The sequence below is a fragment of the Anopheles coustani genome, chromosome 2 (genome assembly GCF_943734705.1).
Source record: "Anopheles coustani chromosome 2, idAnoCousDA_361_x.2, whole genome shotgun sequence".
Lineage (NCBI taxonomy): Eukaryota > Metazoa > Arthropoda > Insecta > Diptera > Culicidae > Anopheles > Anopheles coustani.
In genome coordinates, this window is record NC_071289.1 from 47,879,146 (window position 1) to 47,903,331 (window position 24,186).

At 39.2% G+C, this 24,186-nt stretch overlaps 1 protein-coding gene across 1 annotated transcript; it reads right to left on the reverse strand.

Annotated features, from left to right (window-relative positions):
* Positions 1 to 571: 571 nt before the first annotated feature.
* Positions 572 to 12,745, reverse strand: LOC131265415 (ras GTPase-activating protein raskol). The gene is made up of 8 exons (XM_058267675.1): positions 12,477 to 12,745; positions 12,114 to 12,416; positions 11,573 to 12,038; positions 8,065 to 8,170; positions 6,659 to 7,986; positions 3,652 to 6,071; positions 1,327 to 1,805; positions 572 to 1,083 (listed from the first exon to the last, which is right to left on the reverse strand). Exons 1-8 carry the CDS (start codon positions 12,615 to 12,617, stop codon positions 846 to 848), a joined length of 5,481 nt encoding a protein of 1,826 aa, XP_058123658.1. The 5' UTR covers positions 12,618 to 12,745; the 3' UTR covers positions 572 to 845.
* Positions 12,746 to 24,186: the final 11,441 nt, after the last annotated feature.

Here is a 24,186-nt window from a genome sequence, read left to right on the forward strand (position 1 = left end):
CTCGACCAACCACAGAGATGATGATGATTCTGCTATCGATTTGGAAAGGCCAGCAATCGGATAAGATCTCGAGATAGTGACGCCGATGTTTCCCCGAAAGAATGTACAACATTTCTTTAATGGAAAACAGCCAGGGAGAAGATAACAACAACGGTAGTGGCACCGTTTATCGTGCCGGCGGACGTGTTTGAAAAGTATGTAGAGCCACAGTTACTATTTACCTTTCAAATCATACGGTTGTTTTTGTATCTACTTAGTGGTGGATCGTAAGCATGATACACTCTTTTGCAATAGTTGTATATTTTAGGATAATCTAGAAGGCGAACGATTTTTGTGTCAACTTCGTGCGAGCACCACGTGAGCGTTAAGCGGAGACACAGTCACGAATGCACCACGAGAAAATGTTTACCGGAGGCATTTCATTTTGAATAGACAAAATATTAAATAGCACACAATTTCCTTTGCCTCCATCTGTTTGTCATCGTTCTAGTCCAGCACTATGCCTAGATTATATCCTGTTATTAAGTAAACACCGTAAATAATTATGCAAACTCTCAATTTAAACATTTCATACAAATATATTTATTTTTATTATGTGTGCTTTTGTCTCTTATTCACTATAATACAATTCGATTCACCATACAACTGAAGAACCGGGATCATCGAAATTACATGAAATATTGAGTTTTGTAACAATAGTTGTAATGCACGCTGAATAATATCCGATATTTAGAGAGCGTCTCTTCACTGTAATTGTGCGAAAAAAGAAACAGAAACAAATACGACTACCTTACTTTTTGTTGACGAGATGAAAGTAATGCTCACACTCAACCGGCCCACCGGCCCTAGCACGAGGATGCACCCGCGTTGGGATGAGACGAAGAGGTGGTAGTATCGTCGCTTTGATTGGATTGGTTTTCGTAGCGATTCTGAAGACTGGACAATGCCGACAGCAGCCGATTGTTTGCTGCGTCCAGGGCAGCGATTTGTTGACCTTGAGCTTCGATCACGCGTTGCTTGTGGGATAATGCCAACGACATTTTGTACTGCTCCTGTCGTAGTTCCTCCTCCATCGTCAGCAACCTGTAACGATTTTTATGGCGGCGTAGGTGTAAAATATTGTCGTATACTTCGATTTCGATTGAAATCGATGCTAATACTAATCCGATATGATGAATTACTTTATGCCTTTCACAAATTGATGGAATGCATTTATCATCAAACGGATCAAATTTCGTAACTATATTAAAGGACCGTTGCCGACCATCGGAGTCGATCCGTCGATTTGCCATTGATTGGAAGATTTCGGTTGAGAGTAAAATTTACCTTCCAATGATACTGCGTATCTTGCTATCGCTATGGTGCGAAATGTCTTCCAGATCATCCTTAACTCCTTCCTTCGGTTCAGACATTTCCAACTTTTGACGCATCGAGTCCAGTGACGCCTGGAGCCGCTGAATTTCTCGCTCACATTGCTCGACCGACTTGTTAACGTTTCGCCGCCGTTTGCTTTCGTACTCTCGGGACACGTTTATGTGATGCTGCTGGGAGGGCGCACCGCCGCCCGCTGAGGTGTGGTGATGTATTTGGTGATGATGTGGCCCGATCGGCTTCGTTGGCCCGCTCTCGGTGTCGTCGGTCGAGCTGTCCGAAAGCGTTCGACCGGATTCTACCGACAATCGGCGCTGCAAACGCTGGTTGTTGAAACTGTGGTCCCGATAGTGTCCATTAACGAAGATACTGTTACTACTGTTGCTTCCACCGAGTGGGAAGTTGTGCGTTTCCGATGCGTCATCCCGCTTATACTGCAAACATACAAGGAAACACTGGTTGAGTCAGCGTCGTCTCTTTTATATATTAAAGAACGATACACTTTATTTTTAAGTTTAGATTAACAAAACACTTTTATTTGTTATTGTTGTTTAACCCTAACAAACAAAACGGTTCAACGTCGGATCGTATTCGGTTGGGAAACGTTAAATGTTTATATTGAGAATGATTTTTAGGGTTTTCCCAAAGGAAACTATTTTTTTAAAGGTACCCTGTTTTCGATGTATAATATGTATTGCTGTTTTCATTAAAAACAACGCTTTTTGCGTATATGTTTGCTTTCGTTCATGAAGTAACATTATTTACGTCAGATATACCTAAAATGCAAGGTTGCAAACAGTACATTTACGCTGATGACGTTGCGATCGCAGCGTCTGGAAAGAGATCAAATATGTACTATCATACTGCCTTGAAATCCTTTTCAAATTACTGTGACAAACGGAAGCTCAAAGTAAATGGTAGTAAATCGGTAGCAATATTTTTCACAAGGTTCACAAGTCAACATAAAATTCCAAATAACGAACTTAAATTCGGGGACTCTAACATTCCTTGGAAAAATGACGTTAAATATCTCGGACTAACGTTCGACAAAAGATTAACATTCAAAAACCACATCGAAAATATTACCATAAGGTGTGAAAAAGTCTTTAGAAGTTTGTACAGTTTCATTAATAGAAAATCAAAATTAAATCTAAAAATAAAACACTGCTGTACACTGCATGTGTCCGGCCTATTATAGCATATGCAGCGCCAATATTAAACTCAATATCAAGAACTCACAAAATGAAACTACAAAGAATTCAAAATGAATTTCTGAAGACTATACTGAACGTCCCACCCTGGTACAGAACTGCTACACTACATAGAGTATGTAATTTAGATACTATTGAAGAATTCATGTCAAAGTTAAGCAATAACTATTCCTCTAGATGTTCATATAACACAAACGATCTTATTAATGAATTTGCGCCGATATGATCGATTGCCTACAATTCGGGAACACTCCTCCTTTTGTGTAGCCACTTTAGAGTAAGGTTAGGTTAGGTTATATGTATAATAGATTAGATTGTAAGGTAACAAAATGTTTTTTTCTTGGCTGTTATGGGTTTTATCCAAATTTCCCACGACACTCCATTATTCAATCTTACTTCAAGTAAATATTAATCAATAGCCAGTCTAGCAATTCGATTAGCAGCAATGAGGAAAGGTGTAACCGAACCAATTAAACAAGCAAATATTATAGTAAACTTCCTTTGTAAAACTATAGAATTCATGATAAAATAAAACTACTACTACTACTACTACTAGTACTCATGAAGTAACATAAACTCCTTGCATTTTAAAAGCTGCACAAAAGCAAACCTAGACTTAACAAATTGCACAAAAAAACCTAACCTTTCCTATGAAAAACGATTGCATATCTTTATTTAGCTTACTTCAATATGAAAAAATATAAGAAGAGTGTAACATCAGTTCAGTTGGTGGGCAATGAAAATTAGCCTCGATGAATACACAAAATATTTCTTTAGCGTTGTACACCACCTTTCAAAGAATATTAAAATGGTAATTGGAATTTGTATTATTTAACAAGTTAAGTATATTTTGATGAAAACAATAAAAAAAAACTTTGAATTAGCTGTTCAGAGGCGCTAACGCAAGCTAACGGAAAGGACCGACAGCAAACAGATCTACAAAGTGTGTTCTGAGGTTTACTGTCTAACAACGCCTCGAATAATATCAAGTGGACAGTTTTAGCAGCAGTTTTGAAAATACGAAAATGAAAATGAAATTGTAACAATTCAAAAAGCAGTTTGATATTACCTGTATCATAGGATTTGTCCGTGGCATTCGACTGCTTCCTGTACGCCTTCCGTACAATCCTCCACCGATTGTAGCTGCACTGGCCACTCTGTTGTTGCTTGCGGTGGTTAAAGAATCCAGCTCGCGATAATTTTCGGCAGCGTTGCTGCTGAACTGTTCGTCACTGCTCGACTCGCTGTGTAAACTTTCACCACTGCCACGCATACCCGCAGCGCCGCCAGTATGATGGTGCTTAGGGAGAACATGATGCTTCCTCTGATGCGATCCTTGATAAAGTTCGCCGCTTTCGTTCCCATACAGTCCGCCAATCATCGTCATGCTCGTTCCCCCCACGTTTCGTGTATTGCCATTCAATGCGCTATGAACAACGGCCTGTGTCTGGTCCGGTTTACTGAAGGCTGACGGCGTGCCTAAGTACGAGGGTACGATACTGTACGACCCCCCATCGCAATCGACGTTATTGTTGTTGGCATATTTACTAAGATTGCTCTTTTGATACATTGACTCAGAGTTGTTGTTATTATGACTTGCCGAGTTCGTCTTGGCCCCAATTGTTGCCGTATGTTGCGGATGTAGCGCATCAAAGGTACCGGGGATGATGCTGGGGGATGTACTGAATTTTTGTCCACCGAAACCATACTTTGCTACACCACTGCCAACTCCTCCTCCGACGAACGTAGTAGATAGCTTTCGCGGCGGTGGAACCTTATTCGTGACGTACTCGATTTGCCGCTGTCCACCCAAGTCAACCGGACTTGAGCTGCGTGATTGCGTAGAAATGCTTTGGTAGCCTGAGCTGCAAATGTTTGAAATTTGTCCGATCGAAACGTTACTACCCTTGCCGGTGTGTTGGTCTTTCGCATTGGAGGTAGAACTGCTGGTGCTGCTACTTATCCCACCACTGGCGTTCCCGATGCCAATGGGAGCAGCAGAACCACTGCCACCACTGCTGCTACTGCTAATGCCACGACAAGACACATTTTCTCCCGAAAGTTTCTTTTGTTCATCTGCGTAGTTCAACAGGTCCTCCAGGTCCTCGAGGCTCATCGGCATGTTTGAAGGATCGTTAGAAGATGTTCCAGTCGTCGAAAGGATACCGGCGCCGGATGTAACCGATGGCCCCATGGTGAATGAGTCGACGAGCATGTCCGAATGCGGTATCCCAAGGCTGAGTGCATTCTTACCCAGCTCACTATTGGTCAGTAAACTCAGCTGGGAACCATTCTGATTCCGATTCCGTGTCCCACTGTGATAGCTGTAGCTTGACATGTTCGATTTAAGCAGCGGGGTTGGACTTTTCCTATTAAAAGGATTGCTTGGATCAAACCCAATTTGAATTAGATTGTTCGCAACCCCAACATTATTTCCCCCCATTTCACGTTCCACTCCCGTGAAGGGGCCCGATTCGGAGTTACCGGTCAACGCACTCGTGGTAGGGTGGCTATTGTTCCTTGGCAACGTGCTTGCTCGTATGCCACTGTTACTCAAGGTAGGACTTTTCTCTTTTTCGGTACGCAAACTGTTCGTAGCCAAGTGATTGGCCGGATAGTACGATGCGGTCGTAGCTGATAATCCGTATGTTCGTAGATTCACACTCACAGTACTGCCACCGCTTGGCTTCCCGCTGCTACTACTGCCGGGAACACTTTGTTGCTGATTACTGTGGTAGTATCCGGATCGACCCACCGGTTTTGTAGACGCTGCCACAGGTCCACAGCCACCGCCGCTCGTTCCGTTTGTGCTTGAAACACTGTTGTGCTGGATGGAGTTCGACGACAGCGACACGCTTGACGTGGACTGCGAGTTGAGCGAACCATTGGAGGAAGTGTAGTGCTGTTGTTGCTGAAGCGGCTGTGCCAATAAACCCCGGACTGTTGGATCATTATAGCGGAAAATGTTTTTCTCCAACGAGCCAGGAGTCAGTACGCCTCGAATCACACCACGTTCGCTGGGTGATGGGATCGCTGCGGCCCCTTGCAATGATAACTTTCCCAATATTGGTGGTAGGTTTTCCTGCTGCTGCTGCAGAGGCTGCATGGGAACATTTTGCTGGCTCTGTCCCAAGTTGTTTGTTTCTTTTGCGTGCGTAATTGATTCGAGAATCGTTGGCAATGGATGAATTTCGTCCTGCTTCTCCGGTGACATCTTCAGTATCGTCTCGGACAGCAAACTATGTAGTATGGACAATTGTTTGCCCTGGTCGATATAGCCGGACCAATCGAGAATGCTCTCCTGCACGGGATGCTCGGTGCTCGATATGTCGTACAGAAACTGCTTCATTCGAGGCGCTTCCTGCTCGAGAAAATCATTCAAAAACTCCATAAAGTTTTCTTTGCCCTGAAAACGGGTAAAGTTGGCGAGCGTTTGAAGCGTTTTGGCGACTAGTGTAAGATTCCTCGTAGCCCGTGCCGACGGTAGTTCTGAAATATAAGAATGAAAATCTCATTCAAATATAACAGAAAGTTGTGGTATAATACTAAGTAAATTAGAGCAACTAAAACTATGATGAAATGCGCTCTTGATAATAACATATAAAGTTTTCTCTTGCTTTCACTTTGAACGAACAAGGGTAATTATCATAGAAGTTTTTTTTTATTTTTCTGAATACTTCTACCAATAGGATCCAAATAGCGATCATTTTGACAGCTAGGCAATTTTTGTTTGTTGTTGTTCTTAAAATCCAAATACCTTCATTCAGTCATTTGCAGTCATTTGATCGCTCTTTTTCCACAGGCTATTTCTTCGTCATTTTTGAAAAATTGTATGATCAGTAAACGTCTGCTTCTTCTAGTACATTTTTTGTATAAATTTTTCAATTTTCGAACCACCTCTCCATCACTTTGCTAGCGCGGTCAAAGGAAAAAAGATCGGATCAAAATGACCGTTTAAAAGCATTGGCAAAATTCCTTAACTATTTTTGTTCAAACCAGTCTGCTGTACATAGTAGATACTTTATGTAAGTATTAGTTTTGAGTTTTTTTAGAAAAAAATGCGTAATATTACTTACCATTGGTAATGTTGAACAAGCTTGGCGAAAGTATGGCTGGGCAAAGAAAACGCAAGAATATGGACGCGCTGATTAAATTATCGGCCATATCATCGCGGTCCAGATCCTGCAACCGCTCGCGAAATGTGGAGAAACAGTCTCGCAGTTGAGCCGGAAAAATTTTACTGCTCTCTGAAATGGCTACCCATACCGTCTTGACCGCATTTCGTAGAGCCTGCTGCTGCCGTGATAGAGATCCGTTCGCCTTTAATGGATCGACCTCGCAGTCCCGATCGGAAGCAATGATTTCAGCAATCGGCGCCGATAATGTGTCTTGCAGATATTGCTCCCCAGTTAGTTTTAGAAACGCTTCCATACTCTTGGTAGCCAGGGAGTTGCCACGGAACGTTAACCGTTGGTCATCCACACGTAATAGATCTAAGGCAACCACATCTGTCAAGAAAGCAGCTGCTATGCCCTGGGCATGCATCAGCAATACGAGTGCTTGCCCAATGTCTTCCTTTGCTTTCACACCAATGATCGGTTCGAGCATTTCACACACCTTCTTGTAATTTCCTTTCAGGTAGTCTAGAAATTCCTGATACACTGCTAGCGGCAGAATGTCAATCGACTGAAATCGGCACTTGATTCGAAGTGTCGATATGGGTTCTTTGGATGAGCTTTTGATAATACTATCAGGTTTTTCCGGTATGATTTGGTACCAATCTTCTGCAAATGTCCTGGACGTCACCTCCTGGATCGGGATTTTAACTGTACCGACAAGAACGTGCTTATCACGTTTCTTTTTCTTATCCGCCTCACGGAAAACATTCACGGTGATCACATTCAGTTCCGGTACGTCCGGGAAGTCGAAATATTCCCCCCAGAACAGAAGATCAGTTCGCAACTTAACCGACGTACGACCGTAGAGGGTTTTGTCAAGGTTAATTTCACAAAAGTAGCGCTTCTTTGGGGGGAGGGATTTTGCCTCGTAAATCCACATTTTCAGCGAGTTGTCGACACGGCGTATATGCTCCGAGTTCGGTGCTATAGACCGTCGCAAGCTGTATATCCACAGGTCACGCTCCTGTCGAGATCCACAGCTATAATATCGCTCACCGCGTGGACCGCCCCGTATCTGGAAACAGTGTCGCCGGCCTAATACGGATGCGTGCACCGGAACGACGCCGATTGCACCAACGCAGGATAGATCGATCGTAGACATTACGGCGTGGTTAGAAAGCAAACTTTCATGCGACCGGGAACCACGTAAACCTCCTTGGCCACGTTTTGAACGTTCAAGTTTAGTTACCGATTTCGTCCTTTTAAGTGGATTAGATCTAAATGACCTGAAAAGTGTTTTTTTTTTTAAGAAAACGATTAGTAGTCTGAGAATGAGGTTAAAATAAATTTCTAAGGCACTTTACCGCTTGGAAAAGAAATTGGTGAACCTGGAAGTCGATTCCGTTTTCTGTCCCAGCACTGGTGTGCTTGGTGCTGAACCCCGACGGCATGCTTTTTCATAAGAGGTATCTATAAAATAAACGAAACGAAATTTTTTATATAATTTTATCAAAAAAAACATTTTTAAAAGGTAAAAAACATTGCTTATCCTGGAGTTCTGATGCTTTAACATGAAATAAATAAATTGAAAACATAATTTATAAAAAATGTACTGTACGAGTAATTACTACTAATACAACGGGGATTTCAAGATTGGCTGCCTAAAAAATAAATATTTTTTTTTCCTTTATTTTATTATTTTTTACAACTTTTTTAAAGTCATTAAGTTATTGGACATGAAAGTTAACAACGTTATGATACCATCTTCTGATTTTATAGTAAGAATAACTGGTTTCATGACGTTTTGTTAAAAATGACTTGCTTTACAATACAATTGATTGATGATCAATTGTGATTGTGAGCCAAAAGATGATTTATTGGCTCTTTTACACTACGTAGTAATCAAGCAGTACACGCGCATTAAATAGGATTGTAAATAATATCAACAGATTTTTAGTTCACATGATAGTGTGAAAAAATGATTATACCTTCTATAGTATTTCCTCTGACAACTTTTTATAAAATGTTTAACACTAGAACTGGCAGGATTCAGTCCTGATTCAGTAGACGACCCCATCAGTCCAGTTTAATTGAATAGTTAAAATTGTGGCATATTTAAAATGATTGATATCTCATTGATTCCCCTTACTAGGGTAAAAGTACCCATTTTGGCCCACTTAGAGCAGGTTCCCCACAAAAGAAATCGTTGCACTCATTGTATCTACTTCATATTTTAACTTTTTTATGTATGGAGTTCTGTGTACACTAAAAACTCGACCAATACTGAACCGTCGCTTCTAAAACTTTTCACACATTAAGTTTAAGTACTGCAGATGTTGTTGAAAGTTTGTTTGATCACTATTTTTTGATAAAATCATTTCAATTTTACATTTTAAACTCAGTTTTATTAACACAAACAAAACAAGCATGTAAACAAATGTCAAGGTGTATCCAACATAGTTATCCTAAGGTTTATACATTACGGGGAAATTGATGAAATATCAAACATTTTAATATGTCGTTATTGTAACTATGAAATTTAAACTTATCGTTCAAGTAATAGTTAAAACCTCTCAATCCCTTCGTCACCGAGCAAAGCCGGGGCGTCAAGCTAGTCGACCATATATCGATAAACTTGATATGGTAATTTAGGGTAGCTATCTAAGCATGCATAAAAATTCATACTTTTGAGTTTATTTTATGTTTTCACTGAAAAATTGTCAATTTCCGAACACACTTTTTGACGCTATTTTTGCCCGCTGTGTACCAATGTTGGCCCACATAAAAAATTATCATTAGCATCATTAACATTATTTCTCGTACTCAAAAAAATTCAAGTGATGTTTTGATAATTCCTAAAAACACTCAAAACACTAATTACTGCCGATTTTTTTACGCAGCGGTTCCTTATATCTCAAGCTTACATGATTGGTAATAAAAACGACAGTTCAGTAGATTTTAACGATTTTATCGAAGAATATTGATACAATCGCACCCAAATTTGGTATTTAACTAGAATAAATCAATATTACCATTTTAAAAAAGGTTAGGGCGCATTTTTATTAGAAATCGGTGTAATAATTGATCTGCTTTCTAGTGGGCCAAAAGTCCCTCACTGACCCTATATAACCTTTAATATTTGGCACTTTCAATGGATTACAGTAGTGGCCTGTGATACATACATACGCGGTTTGAAGATTATTTTTATTAGAACTATGTATGAATCTAAATTTGGGTTAATACTGGTAAAAAACCCGAAATTGCTACTAATGGTTATTGTTTTACGAAAAAATACAGAAAGTTGTAGACATTCTTTGGTTTGTGAAACCCAAATAACGAGTTTGTGCATTTTTATGATGTGCTGTTTTTTTGTCAAGAAGTGTAGAGATCGTACATGTTTGTTTTGTTTCTGTTGGTAAAGCTGAATCTCAAATGTAAAATTAAGATTAAGTTTATTGAAAAGAAGGAGTCAAAAAAATTGTCAACTGTGCTTAAACTTAATGTGAGAAAGGAAGCTACGGTTCAGTATTGGTCGAATACACAAAACTCCATACAAAAAAGATAAAATATATGTTATAAGATGTTTTAACATTTAAACAGTTACGAGTAATGTCTTTGGGGCTAAAAAGAATTATTTAAGTGTTTAATGTTACAATTCACAGCCGGATATTTAATAAAGTTTAAAAGTAAAAATCAATTTATAAGAAATTAGCATAATCACTTTGTGAGCATTCATTGTTCACTGCCAATTCTTACAGAAGATAATAAAAGGTGTTGCTTGAAGAAAAATGAACTGTAAAAAAGTTATATTTACTTGTTAATATTGTTTACACTCGTACTATTGAACCCGTCAAAATGACTGGTCCCGGTAGAGATAGTTCAAGACATTTTTTGTTGTTTTTCATTACCAACAACCTTGGTGATAAACAATTCATTTTAACAGATTTTTGCGATTAGAAGGTACCAAACCAGTCAAAACGACGTAAATTAACGTATGAATACTTGGGTTAAGCAGGACCTTCAACATCGCCCCATGAGCGCTGGGGTTCGTCAACACGACGGCGTGGGTTCGAATCCCAACCAAGACCCGACCCACCCCTGTACGATAGAGACTGACTATTCCCGTACACAAAGGGAAAAAGTCTTGTACGCCATTAACGGGCAGGCATGACCAAAGACGACCTAGTTACGCTAAGAAGAAGAAAAGACTTGAGTTAAAATTTTGAGATTGTCTTACCGATACAAAATCAGAATCTTCAGAAAATCGTAAGCTTTCTGAGGATCTCGTAAGCATTCGATTAATTCTCTATAACATGCATTAAAGTGTGAGTAGTAATGTTACAGGGTTTACCATTTGATAGCACAAAATAATCAGTGGTAAACCTTGTAAGTACACTAACCCCACATTTCAAAATGTGTAAATGTGTAAAACCAAGTTTCTAGACAACTTTAAAATGAAATGAGCTTTTCGACATTTTTATATCTCACAAACTGATGACTGACAAACTGAATTGATTGAATTTGAATATTGATATTTATTTTCGTGCATTTACTGGATCATCTGCTTAGTAATTGATTGAAAGATTCAACAATCGTATTGATAGTTATTCTTCAAAGCTTATTTAATATGGATAAAATGTTACAATTGTGTTACAAATGGACATGTATTTCCGTTGCGTTTTCCTAATCGTTATACAAAAATTGCATTAATATTTGGTATAACAAAAGTCGCGAACCAAAAGATGTTAATTCTCTAAACAACTCTTTGAAAATTCCGCTGTTTGAAACACACAAATAAAAAAAAGTTGTACATGTCGTAAATGACGATGTTTTTAAATCGGCCAGACTAATCGTCACGTATGCCAAACTGACCTGAGTGAACAGCAGTTTCATCTTCCTTCTCGTATTTACACCAGATAAACAGGTCCTTCAACATGTCATCAGTTTTGGCGGGATTCTCCAGACATCGGTACAGGAGTTCGTTGTCCAGCTTTTTCACGGGCACGTGCAGTAAATTAGAGTTGTCTGAACTGTGATCCACACACCTTGAAGTCAAACTCTTCAACAGGGAATTGCTACGCGAAAGCTTGGTTGAATGCGCACGTCGAATAAAGTTTAGTGATTTTTTGTTGGGACTCGCGCTCGCTGTTTGCGAGGAGAGACCCGTCATACTGACGCAAGTTGCCGCATCAGAGGAATAGTTCAGCGATATTCGTGGGGTGGACTTCAGCAAAAATGAACTCTTGGGCGGAAACGTGTTCGCTAGAGACACATTTTGGGGCAACGTTTTGGATTTTTCTTTCACCGGCGACAGGGCGGTAAGGTTGCTGCTGGTTGCCTCTGCTGCCCGATCATGTTTGCCCGATTCCCACGCTACACCGCTAGTCACTGGCAGCACGAGAGTCTGTGAAACACTGGGAAGGGCTTTTGGGAAATTACTGAGAATGTTACCACGACTGCGCGACTTCACTAGCCGTATCGGTGTCGAGGTATTTGATTGTTTCTGCTGCTGCTGCTGCTGTTGATGGCACGTCGTTTCATCGTCGTCAATGTTGACACTGGCATTCAACACAACGCCATAGCGTTTGAGTTTATTTTCGCGTTCATTGCTAGACGTCGTCTGTACTTCGGAAGAGTTCAACGAATCGTTCAGACTCCAGTCGAAGCTGAACGCACTCAAATCCGGATTGTAGATTTGCTCGACGGAACGTTGTTTCTTGCTGCCATTTAAGAAAGTCTGTTGACGGCTACTGTCGGTGCTGCTGGTGGCTGCAACCTGATCATTACTGCCGAGGCCACTGCTTGTTGTCGTCACTGGCGGTGTCTCGCTTGGTACCAATGACACGTAAAAAGTCGATCTTCGTCGGGGCGTATCCGCGGAAGATGAGAGTGATGTGTCCGACGCCATTTCAGACATATCTTAATGATCCACATTCGCGCACAATACGTAAACTTTCACACTTCATTGCACTGAAGTACAAAGTCGGTTTAAATCTGCATAACACTTGAATTATTTATTCAGCTCAGCTTTCATTTCCACTTTTAACTATTCCTTAATTTTGTGGCACGAAAAAGTTCAGTGTTAAAGCAAACTATGATTTTTAAACGGGAGTCTGAAGATATGGGAGCAAAAGCAAAAGAATGACTAATCCACTGCATTGCGTTCAAGGCTGTACTGGTACGTTATTGATGAATAATCGAATCGAAGGTTCGTTGAAACCGATAAGATAGTTGTTCATGGGAGTTAGCTAGGAATGTGATGTTTACTTCTAAGAATTTAAGAACATACATTCAATACATAGTTCGGAGTTAATCGGAGTTGAAATATTCTTTAAATAATTTTGCAATGCAAAATGTAACCTATTTTGCTCCTTGAAGTTTGCAATTAGAAATGGATAATTCAAATAGATTCTAATTGTGTAAGTCTTGATTAAAGTGAATAAATAATGCCAACAAGTAGATTAACGTTCTTAAATTGTTCGTTAAAGTGTTTTTTTAATTTTTATATTTAAAAAAAATGGAGGGACTAAAACTCGTTCTAATAGAGAAATTTAATTCTTATACTGTGGGCATGGATTCTAAGTTTACCATTTAGGTATAATTGTCCAAGGAAGCAAACGTTCAGGACAGATAATAATTGATCGGATCGGATCGGAAGATCGCCGCTTACACTTTTGCAACGCCCACCTTAGATAAATAATTTGGAATAGAAAGTTATAGCTCGATAGTCGAAAGCGTGTTTATTTCTTGCCTTTGTGAGGATGCTGCATTAATGTACCGAAAATAGCCTCTGACGTTCGAACATGTGTCTGACATCCGGTATTGTTCGTTCATAAATAAACAGTTACAATCGATTCCAACTCTGAGGGTTGTACAATTGATTTCCTTCTGAGCAGAGGCCATTACAGGGAACACACATTTTCGAGAGAGTCGGATGATATTCCATCGTATTTTTGCTTGTTGTACCTTCACAACGTAAACTTTATTCGTGCGATTTGAAAAAAAAATCATACATGAGACCAAAGACCGCTTTAAAAAAGTACAATTTACATCTGTTTAATTTGGTTCAAAGATGAATCGAACGCAGGAAACGCACCAACAAACGTTTAATCTATGCGCATAAAATCAGTCTTAAGTCAGGGGTCAAGGACCAAACAAAAGCATATAATTTGCAAATTGTTCACCAAAGCGGTATTCTTTACACTCCACTGTCTCACGATCGGTCTTTTAACCCTGAAACCGAATATTACATCAATTAACTTTTTTCCACTCACAGTTTTCCATGTTTTGGTCCATGGTTGCGGTTGAGTTTGACACTCCTGCTTTAAGCCCATTCGTGCGTTCACACACACACTTCAGTCGGCGCGACCTAGCCGTGTTACTCACACGTTTCAATATGACGCAGGAACAATGAAATCTTCACTATTCACATTCTCAAAACAATCTTTTGTAAATATTGCGAACTATTACAACACTTGCCCAAATGACTAATCAAATTTAACAATTTAAAATAAGTTACTTTTTAAATATATAATGAGTGTTTCTCCCCCTGAAATCAATGCGATTTGATCTATTCAAAAACTAGGTACGACACTTATAATCATATGCAAGGGAGACAGACACTTGGATTGAAAAAAACACCGAAAGGGGTAAGAAAAGAAGGACACAGAAGCACTTTGTCACAATTCCCCCTTTATTAAAATCACCCAGCAATACAGAGAACCAGTGAAACCGAACTGTCGGACAGCGGATGTGTCCCGGAATGTGTAACACACACGCATTATTTCACCGTACGCGTCGTCTTCGCTGCTGATCAATCTAGAAAAAACCAATTAATCGATGCTACGCTCTCTGTATCATCGTTTACATTGTACACAGTAGGAACACCGCGTAAATGAAACTCTTTACTAATTCAATTAAAACTCATTATACTCGCACTGGTTAGAACTGTTTCACGATTCCTGTTGCGCCAGAAAACTTGTAAAGCATTCCGCAGTCCCTGTCCCTGTGTCACACTTGCAGGATTTACACGGATTCAACAACATGGCTTATAACACAAACGAGCCGGATAGGTCCGGGCTAGCGACACTCTAGTACTTGACACTAACAATATCAACTTCGGTTTAGTACTCTTCCATCTCGCGCAACTTTAGGAAAGTAAGCAACTTCGTAATGTATGCACCCGTCAACGACGCATTTTTGACTTATCGGAGAGTATCACGAGCAGACTGAAATCGACGCTCGAGCGGATTTCAGTACGCACGTTGACGTTCCTACCAACACACCAACAGTTAACGTTGTGTTCCGTGCAGAGTACACGCACACGGATGAAACGCTAATGAAAGCAAACTGAAAATTTCCTTTCGTTCCCCGCACCGAAGTAGAAGGGAGAATACACATTCGGTGAGTAATCACATTCCTTCTATTCCACATTCGTACCGACGGGAAAGAGGAGTGGTGAAGCACGGATACAAATAGTAAGGGAATGTGAGGCAATGTGCACTCTCGTTGTCAGCGATTAGCAAAATGCAACTCGTGAGTTGCAACGGCTCTGTGACACTACGGTTTGTGTTTTTCTTCACAAATCATTCTTTCCATACTAACCTAGATTTAAAGTTAAGTTAAAAAATCAAGTATATTCTGTGCTTTTTTTAACCCCATTGTACCAGGTTTGAACTTTTACATTTTTAAAATGGAATGTGTATTCACTTAACTATTTGGTTTTCAATTGATTTTTCCTTTGATTTCGGCTTTAAAAACAAACTCGTCGTTCATTTTTTGTCGGGTCGAGTCGAGTAAGTCGTCGAGCTGGAGCTCAAGTCAGAGAAATCCTAGCCGACGCACATCTCGTGCTGTTTGAGTAATCAAGCGGATCACGACTTTCGTGCGATCTGACAAACGGAAGGAAATATTCCTTTCGTTACGGTGGGTGAACAGCCGCATTTTGACTGCACACTAGCGTGGTTGGCTAGCAGTACTCCTGGCCGCATGGTGGCAGTCAAAATGTGACGGCTACAGAAAATCTGAACAACAACAGAAAAACAGGACATATGGCCTTTAGTAGCCAGTCCTTAACCAATAGAGGTCTATGTCTCCAGGTTAGCTTGCGAAGGCCCAGGAAGCTGGATTCAATAGCCGTACTGGAGTAAATCCTCGACGAAGTGAAGAAGAAGAAGAAGAGTCGAGTAAGCACAGATCTAATTTATGTAAATAAAAATAACAAAACAGAAACACACTGTTAGAGAGTCAGATGAGTTAGAGACAAAATGAGATTAGTTAGAGACAACTGTCAATGAGCTATTTCAATACCAGTTGCTTTAGAGACAACAGTTGATGAGCTATTTCAAAATAACGTGCGTTAGAGGCAAAATCATCCGCTTTCGAGGCAAAGTTGGCTGACAAAGCCTGTATGTCAAAGTGGCAATTTGTTTACTTTTTGCTCTGTTGTTTGCAACAGATTTTGTTCGTTACTCTAGGCTGAACAATACGCTAAATTCAAACATGAAAATGATCAATTAACTGCAAAACCCATTTTGTGGAACTTTGAGTTATTATACGAGTGGACAGCATTTTTATGTCAAAAGCCTATTTTGACAGTAAAATTCTGCGTAAAGATGACAGTAAAAGCCCTCGTCTAATAAGGGTATAAATGGCTTACTGGACTTTTGACCTGTGTGTGTACGTGGATAGTCAGTTCCTCTCGTACAGAGGAGGGGGATTTGAACCCACGCCGTCAAGGCAGCGCTCATGGGCCGATTTTCTAACCGGCATACTCGCTCGGCTGTCGGGATACTGAACTATTGCAATGGATATTGCTCCATATTAACTTGCTGCAAACACGATTATGCTTATGTTCGATATGCGGACGTGGACATATTAAACTAATTTAGGCATAATACTAATTCTAATTTCATCGGAACTTTTATACAAACAAATCAAACAAACAAAATTATATTCACAGAGATAATGTAATCAATGATACCTTGAAATGTATTTTCACTCGTCAAACGGGGCAGCGTTTGAGTCCGGAACTCACCTGAAAAAAAACATTAAAAATTAAAACTTGCTTGAATGAAACATACAGTAAAATAAATATATAAAATACGCTACATGATTGGATACTCAAATGTTTCGTGCAAATAACACGTGATAATGTGCGTTTGACATAGGAAGCAATCAAATAATATTGCGTTACAATAACTATGCATTGGCGTATGAATGCAGTTTTGTACACTTAACATTTCAAGATGAATTGAAATCTCAATTATTACAAGATTGAGTCAGTTCTAATTTAACTAGTGCCAAGTCATATTTCATATTATATATGTTATTGCTCATGAATTATCCAATAAAATAAGTGTGGTAGAAGAGATCTTTTTGCTAGAGGATTTTTTTTTTCCAAAAGTCAAATATTCAGAAGCAAACAAAAATATACAACAATTCTTCTTCTTCTTCTTCTTCTTGGCATAACCTTGTTGGTCATGCCTGCCCGTTAAAGGCTTACGAGACTTGTTTCCCTGTTGTACGTGGATAGTCAGTCCTCTCGTACAGGGGAGGGTCCGGTCTCGGTTGGGATTCGAACCCACGCCGTCGAGGTGGTGAGCCCCGGCGCTCATGGGTCGATTTTCTAACCGGCGCTACCGCTCGGTTGTCGCGGACCCCCGATACAACAATTAGAATCACCAATATGCAACAATAAATTGTTACCCACCAATCAAATTAATAAGAAACACATTTAAGTAAATCAATTACCAGTAAAAAACTGAACATAAAAGAGCCCGAGTCAATTTAAATGAAAAAAATCAATTTGAACGTAAAACTTGATAATATAAATAGGTGACAACCATGTTTGATTTACTAACACTATCGAAAGAACCATCTCTAACATTTAAAATTTAAACCTAATTTTTAAATGGCAGGTAATATAATTATCCGGTCCCAAGACCGGTAAACAGTCTAGGCATACAGTACATTTTTACGTTAGCAAATGGCAGCTACAACTGCTTGCTAGGGAATAAGTAATGTTTGCAGAATACGGTCAACAGCTGAATCTTGTATCATGATGAATTCAGTCCGAAAAATCGGATATTACGTAAACAAGAATACCTGGTTGAACTGACCGCGTATGTATAAACAGATACGTGTAGTTTTGGCAATCCTCAAATTCGGCTCACAGAAACCGGCACTGTGAATTCCGGTACAGTGGGATTATAACGCGACAATGGGGAAACAACATTTACTGCATCTGTCCACACAAAGTTAAACATCAAAAAGATCGTTTCCGGCAACGGTAATGGCATAGACAACGAGCCGCTTTTTAGGCGGTTTTATGAGGAAATTCTTGCGCACATAGGCATGCCGTTATTTCTTCAATTTGACTCTGTGCTTTTAAGGGATTCAATTAAATATTCGAAAAATGTTTGATGGCTTTTACAAACTGAGGTTTAAGGGTAGACAAACCCCGGGCATAAATAAATATTCAGCTTTGCATACAATACAAAATGAAGCCTTATTTAGCTGAATCAAATTGCTAGTATGATGTGCTAAAATGTATGTAGGCTAAACAACGGGTTTCTCCATTTGTTTATATCAATACTGAGCAAGTGCATAAATAGAAACCCAAGCAAAAAAGGTATGTAGGAACGTGATCAGTTTTAAAATGTTTAATTTATTTTCACCGTGCCAAAATATAGTCACCTCAAACGGGTCATTGAATTGTTTGAGCATTAAAAAAAAAGGTTAACAAGCGAGAGTTTTCTCGCCTCCACTTTTTTTTTATATACAGCATATTAGCAATAAAGAACAACATGGGTTAGAAGTAATTTCGCGTGATATAGAAAAAAAATTAACATTAATGATGATTTGTACACATTTATAGTAATGCCTACAACCCGTCTCAAAACTTCTAAAAAGTCAAACGGAGGAACGACTACAACTTATACACCCGGTTAACTAGAAACAAATTAAATGCAGTAGTGCACCAATTATCTTTCTGTGTTGTAGATTATCGTGGTCGTTTCAGGATTTTCTCAACACAAAAAAACAGAAGACAGCGGACAAAATGTACCGCCTATTTAAGTGTCTCATTGTATGCTTTCCGTTTGTAAATTCAGTTTCTTGATTTATCTTTTATAACAATGAAAAAAGGTTTTACGAAACAATGTGTGTTTTTTCAGTTCACCGAGTTGACTTGTATTGTTGCGTTAATCTTCTGAACAAATGGTATCATCCGAAAAATAAGTTCATCTGCGGATGCTTATGCCACCCTCCTTCTTAAACGGGCGTAACGACCGTCTTTGGTCATGCCCGTCCGTTAAAGGGCATTTGTGTACGTGAATAGTCAGTCCTCTCGTACCGGGTATGGTATGGTCTCGGTTGGGATTCGAACCCACACCGGCGAGGTGGTAAGCCCCAACGTTCATGGGCTGATTTTATAACCGGTGCTACCACTCGGCTATCGCGGACATGCTTATGCCACCCATTATGGCGATAAATCGGGAGTCTACTGTATTCCATATCAATGGTTGAAAGTAAAAGGCCACATAATGCAGTTGGAAAATAATTGGACTATCATCATAATTACTGACACAAGGCCCATTATTCATTACGCTTTATCATCATCGTTTTAATAGTAAGTTCAATGACTGCTTTCACTTAGCGCAGATATTTTATGTGCGAAAGTTCACAAGATCAGTTACAACATTTGTTCACGAAGAAACCCTGTATGTCATAGAGTGCACTTTTTTCTAGAGAAATACAACGAAAACATTTTGTCAAATTTCTTGAAAAATCCAAATTGAAACATTTTTACAGTAAATTTAAGTTGAAGATTGTTTGATTATTTGGAGATCATAAATGTCAGTATTGCATTTATCAAGGAACAAAAAACTGGTATGATATAACAATCTGTACAACACTGTTCATTATACAAAATTTTTCTCCCGCTACATCACATTTTCATCTGAATCTCTTTTGCTCATGGAATCGGTATATCTGTGTTGCTCATGGGATACACCCACTGCCTTTTATTTGAAGCCGTTACAGTTCAGAGCTTCCACTGTGTTGCTTGCACAGTGTCCCATGATGAATGTGGTATTCTGTGACGAAGGGAACGTTTTTGGTGTTGACTTCCGTCGGACGTTGAACTTTCATGTTTCAAAATGTTTATCATTTGCAAATGCCGCAAAAGTAGGAAAAAGTAGGAACAAAGAAGTTACCAAATGTACAGATAGATGATGTGTACCACCCCACATTATTTGTCCAGGTCTATAGAATGACATCACTTACACTCCATCTCATCCCGTTCACCCCGCAGGCAAGCAGTTAATCCACGAGATGTGCGCCGTTCTAGAGTACGATGCTGGTAACCATCCGAAGATACTGACGCAGGCGCCAGGGTGGTGCTATTCATGGTCTTCTGTTCTCTAACCTCCCATCCATGTACGACACAGTTGAGAGTGTGAAGCAGCAGTCAATTCACATTGCACTCTTTAACTAAGGCACATATTTCAGATGATCTCCAACGCTGTTACGGTGGTGAAATTGGTACGTATTGCTAATATAATTCACTTTACGCTACGTCGTCGTGGATTTAGATTCCAATGTAAGGCGCGCTTTGTTTCAATACTCTAACACACTGTACACACCTTAACCGGCAGAGGTGTTATACAATGGTCTAACGCACATGTCGGTACTATTTTTAGGTTGGCACTGATGTACCTATCAACAATTATTTGCCACAGACAACTCGTCAGACAAAAAATTGAATTTTTACTTGGAATAACATGAACTATTTTACCAATTATAAAGGCAGATGAATTGACCTTGCACACATGTTAAGAGTTTAAAAGAGAAATATTAATCAGTAAACCAAACCGTTGTATTTACTTTAGCTAAATCAAAGCAACATCCACTACACAACTCCAACGCCAAAGGCTTATGTTCGAAAACATGTACGTCGCACAATCGTCGGCGTCGTTGAATAATCCAACCCAAACATTTAATTTACTAGGAACACTAACACAAAGAAAATCTTGCTACACAATAGAGCCTTGCGCGTGTAATCATAAAACCCATGGCTCGAGCAACCACGTTTCAACCGCAATGCCAGCGTGAGACTGAAACACTTCTTTGCTTTACGCGACTGCTGCGCCAAATTGATCGAGTTTCCCATTCCACTCCGTGAGCTCAAACGCACTTCTCGGTTACACTAAAAATCAGTGTTCGTCAACTTGCTCAAGTGAAAATGCTGGATTACTTTTAACTATAACATTCACGTTGCCTAGACGCATAATTAAAACATACATAAACGGCACATTGTGATGTAGTTTATCTTTATTTTCAAATATCTGCGCAGGTTGTAGAAATCTTTTTTTAATTGGTATGCTAAGAACTGAGTAATGTTTATAGTTCTTAGATATACTTGTATTTAAAGCAATCAAGATGGTAGAAACTAGGAATAAGTTTCCTTAACGATATACTATACATATACATACGATATACACGCGGATTTAAGGTTTAACAAAGGGGTTGAAGAACACTGTTATAAGTCATCACGAACACCATGTAACGAAGTGCTATTTTCAGAGAGTAATTATGAGATACATCTACGGAGCGAAAACGCGATTAGAAGAGAAAAAGAGTGCAGCCTGTCTATTGACAAAGCACAAAGTATTTCAGAGAGAAGTGAAAATGGTATGACTGGGAAAACTGTTTATGTGAAAAATGTTTATGAATTGAAGAAAACATCATGAAATTTTCACTTACATCTTTTTCCATTCCCTTCATCTTCAGTTTAATATTTATCAAGTGTTCAACCGTAAAGGAACAATTTGATATGGAAATGATACTTTGTACCACACTGTGTAGTCTTCTTCTTGGCGTAACGACCTCTTGGGCATGCCTACACGTTAAGGACTTAACACTTAACATCCTCGGCGCTCATGGGCCGATTTTCGAAACGACGCTACCGCTCGGCTGTCGCGGATCCCCCTACTACACTGTGTACTACTACTATTGAAATTACTTGATCAAACTTAAATAAACAAACTTATTAGCATGCATTTACCCACGCTGAATTGAAAAGAACACATTGGGTATACAACACATACTTGTAAATCATCTCACCGTTTGCGCTGATGTCATGAAACATGATGATCCATTTGTGAGCAGAGCTACCAAAACCACTAATAAATTTTCGTACCTAGAGACAACGGAAACTTAACTAATTTACACATAGTTTAAAAGGAATTGTCAGTTGAGTGTTAATTAAGCAATCTCTTCCACTCACTCAAATTACCCAGGATCGTGTATGATCATTTTAAATTGAAACACATTGTTCACACATTGCCATTCTACATGTCTGGTTATATTCCGAAAAAGTAATGAAAATAGATCAACAAAAAAAAAATGACAATAACAATGAGCATGAGCAACAAAGGAGTTCAATTATGTTAAACTACTATGCTACTAATGAAAAAAGTCGATTAAGTGAAATATCGTTATTCATTGAGACAAATTTTAATATTTCATGGTACTAAAGCCAGGACAAAACTGAAGCAAGGCTGGTTATTCGCGAAAGATAATAAGATTCATAAAATTGGCCATGGCCAGCGTCACATGACAAGTGGAGCCAAGTTCAAGTCAAGTCAATGATGTAGGATTTTCTGCGCGCTCTTCCACATTGGCACGGGCGAGGGCTATCCGTGATTCGGAACTTGAAAGTATGTAAAAAGTAACAGAAAGCTTCCTTTTGTAGCGGAGGCATTTCAAAGGATTAGCGATGCATCAATTTGGTCTAATAACAAACCAACTGATTCAGTATTAGAAAATTCTTCTACTCAAAATACCTGACAAGACAGTCAAAGTTGGAATTGTACAGAACTGTGCAAGTAGCATTGCTCACCTCTATGTGATGTACGGCGATCTTACTATCGAGCAAGGAAATAAGACTCGCCAGGTTCAACTTAGCTGGCAGTTTCTGATTAAGCCTTTAAGGTTGTCCCGAACATGAACAGTTACGTGGTAGGCCCAAGTTAAGCTTAAAAGATGGTAGCGTCAACAGTGAGATCGAGCTACGATATTAAAACAATTTGGAGGGCGAGTGCCTACGTAATTTTTTAATATAAAAATTATGAGATATTTCGTTTTGCGTGGTTTTTCAGCATTTTATTCATTTTTTTGTTTGGCAATCTTTGCCAATTGAAATGGTCAGATAACTTTACATTTTACAGCTGGGATGTTTTTCAGTTAAATTAAATAAACAAAATCAAACAGCAGTTAAACATCCAATCAAATCTACGAAATCTCTACATGATAAAAAAAGACTCGTGAACATACCTGTTACAGGGTATATTTTGTGATGTTTGATGTGGTCGAGATCTTCATCCTGCTCTTCTATTACAGTAGGATGAGCCGTTTCCCAAATAGTGGACATAGGATTTGGTGTTAGGCGTACTCGGGGCAATTCACCGAAAAGGATATCTGTTAGCTGAAACGAAAGTCAAAACTGTTAATATAACCGTTAAAACGAAAGCCGCCGAAAATAAATGTGTAGTGGCTGATATATTTCTTTTATAGATTCTGCATTACAGCGTTTTACATATCATCTCGCAACCCCGACAGTGTACATAGAACTTCAAACAATTATAGCCTACTGTAAGCATTTGATGTAGAATCGCCAAACCTTCAAGTTGCAATACCAAACGGGTCAAGTAGACAATTCGTCGCTTTCTAGGATCTACCGCAATGATAGTTGTCGCAAGGATGTTTATTGTAAACGCGACTAGTCGAGGGGTGCCGGTAAAAATAGGGGGAAAATCGCTTTTCGGTTGAAAAACTAACTTTTGCGCCATCATAGCCTACCTTATCCTGTACGCTCCAACCGCTAGGTATCGTTACGGTGAATCCTAGAAAGTGACGAATTGTCTACTTGACCCGTTTGGTGTTACAACTTGGAGGTTTGGCGATTCAACATCAAATGCTGACAGTAGGCTATAGTTGTTTGATGTTCTACGCATACTACCGAGGTTGCGAGACGATATGTAAAACGTTGTAATATCTATTGCACCGCAAGAGGAACATTTGATGTAAATGTAATGTACTGTGTTTTCTAAGTCGTGACCACGGAATCAATGATCCACGGTGACCCGGTTTTAAAGTTGAATGGGAAATACATCCGTTTTGGCGTTAAGCTATTCAATGCAGCAGTTTATTTTTCTTACATTTTAGTTATTTTAGCGCCATTTAATCACTCTATTATTTTTGTGACTTCAGGCTATTCAATTGAATATAAGAGAGTAGCAATTAATGGATAATAATATTTGATAAACTTACCGAAAGCTCTTCACTACAATACGTAGTAAAAGTTTGTTCATCTTGTTGCAATACGCAGTAACGTGCTTCCCAGTGCCCTTCTGATGAACCGACGGTTTGATTTCCCGATTCTGAAACAAAATAGAAAATTTAAATTACTTTAACTATCTTAA

What these genes read in the sequence shown, in the direction of transcription:
- LOC131265415 (XM_058267675.1), bottom strand. Translation starts at nt 12,617, where the DNA reads ATGTCTGAAATGGCGTCGGACACATCACTCTCATCTTCCGCGGATACG. An exon ending in TCCCAAAAGCCCTTCCCAGT is followed by an intron (nt 12,039 to 12,113) that starts GTTTCACAGACT and finishes CGGGCAGCAGAG; the next exon opens with GCAACCAGCAGCAACCTTAC. An exon ending in GGACAAATCCTATGATACAG is followed by an intron (nt 1,806 to 3,651) that starts GTAATATCAAAC and finishes GTATGTTTGCAG; the next exon opens with TATAAGCGGGATGACGCATC.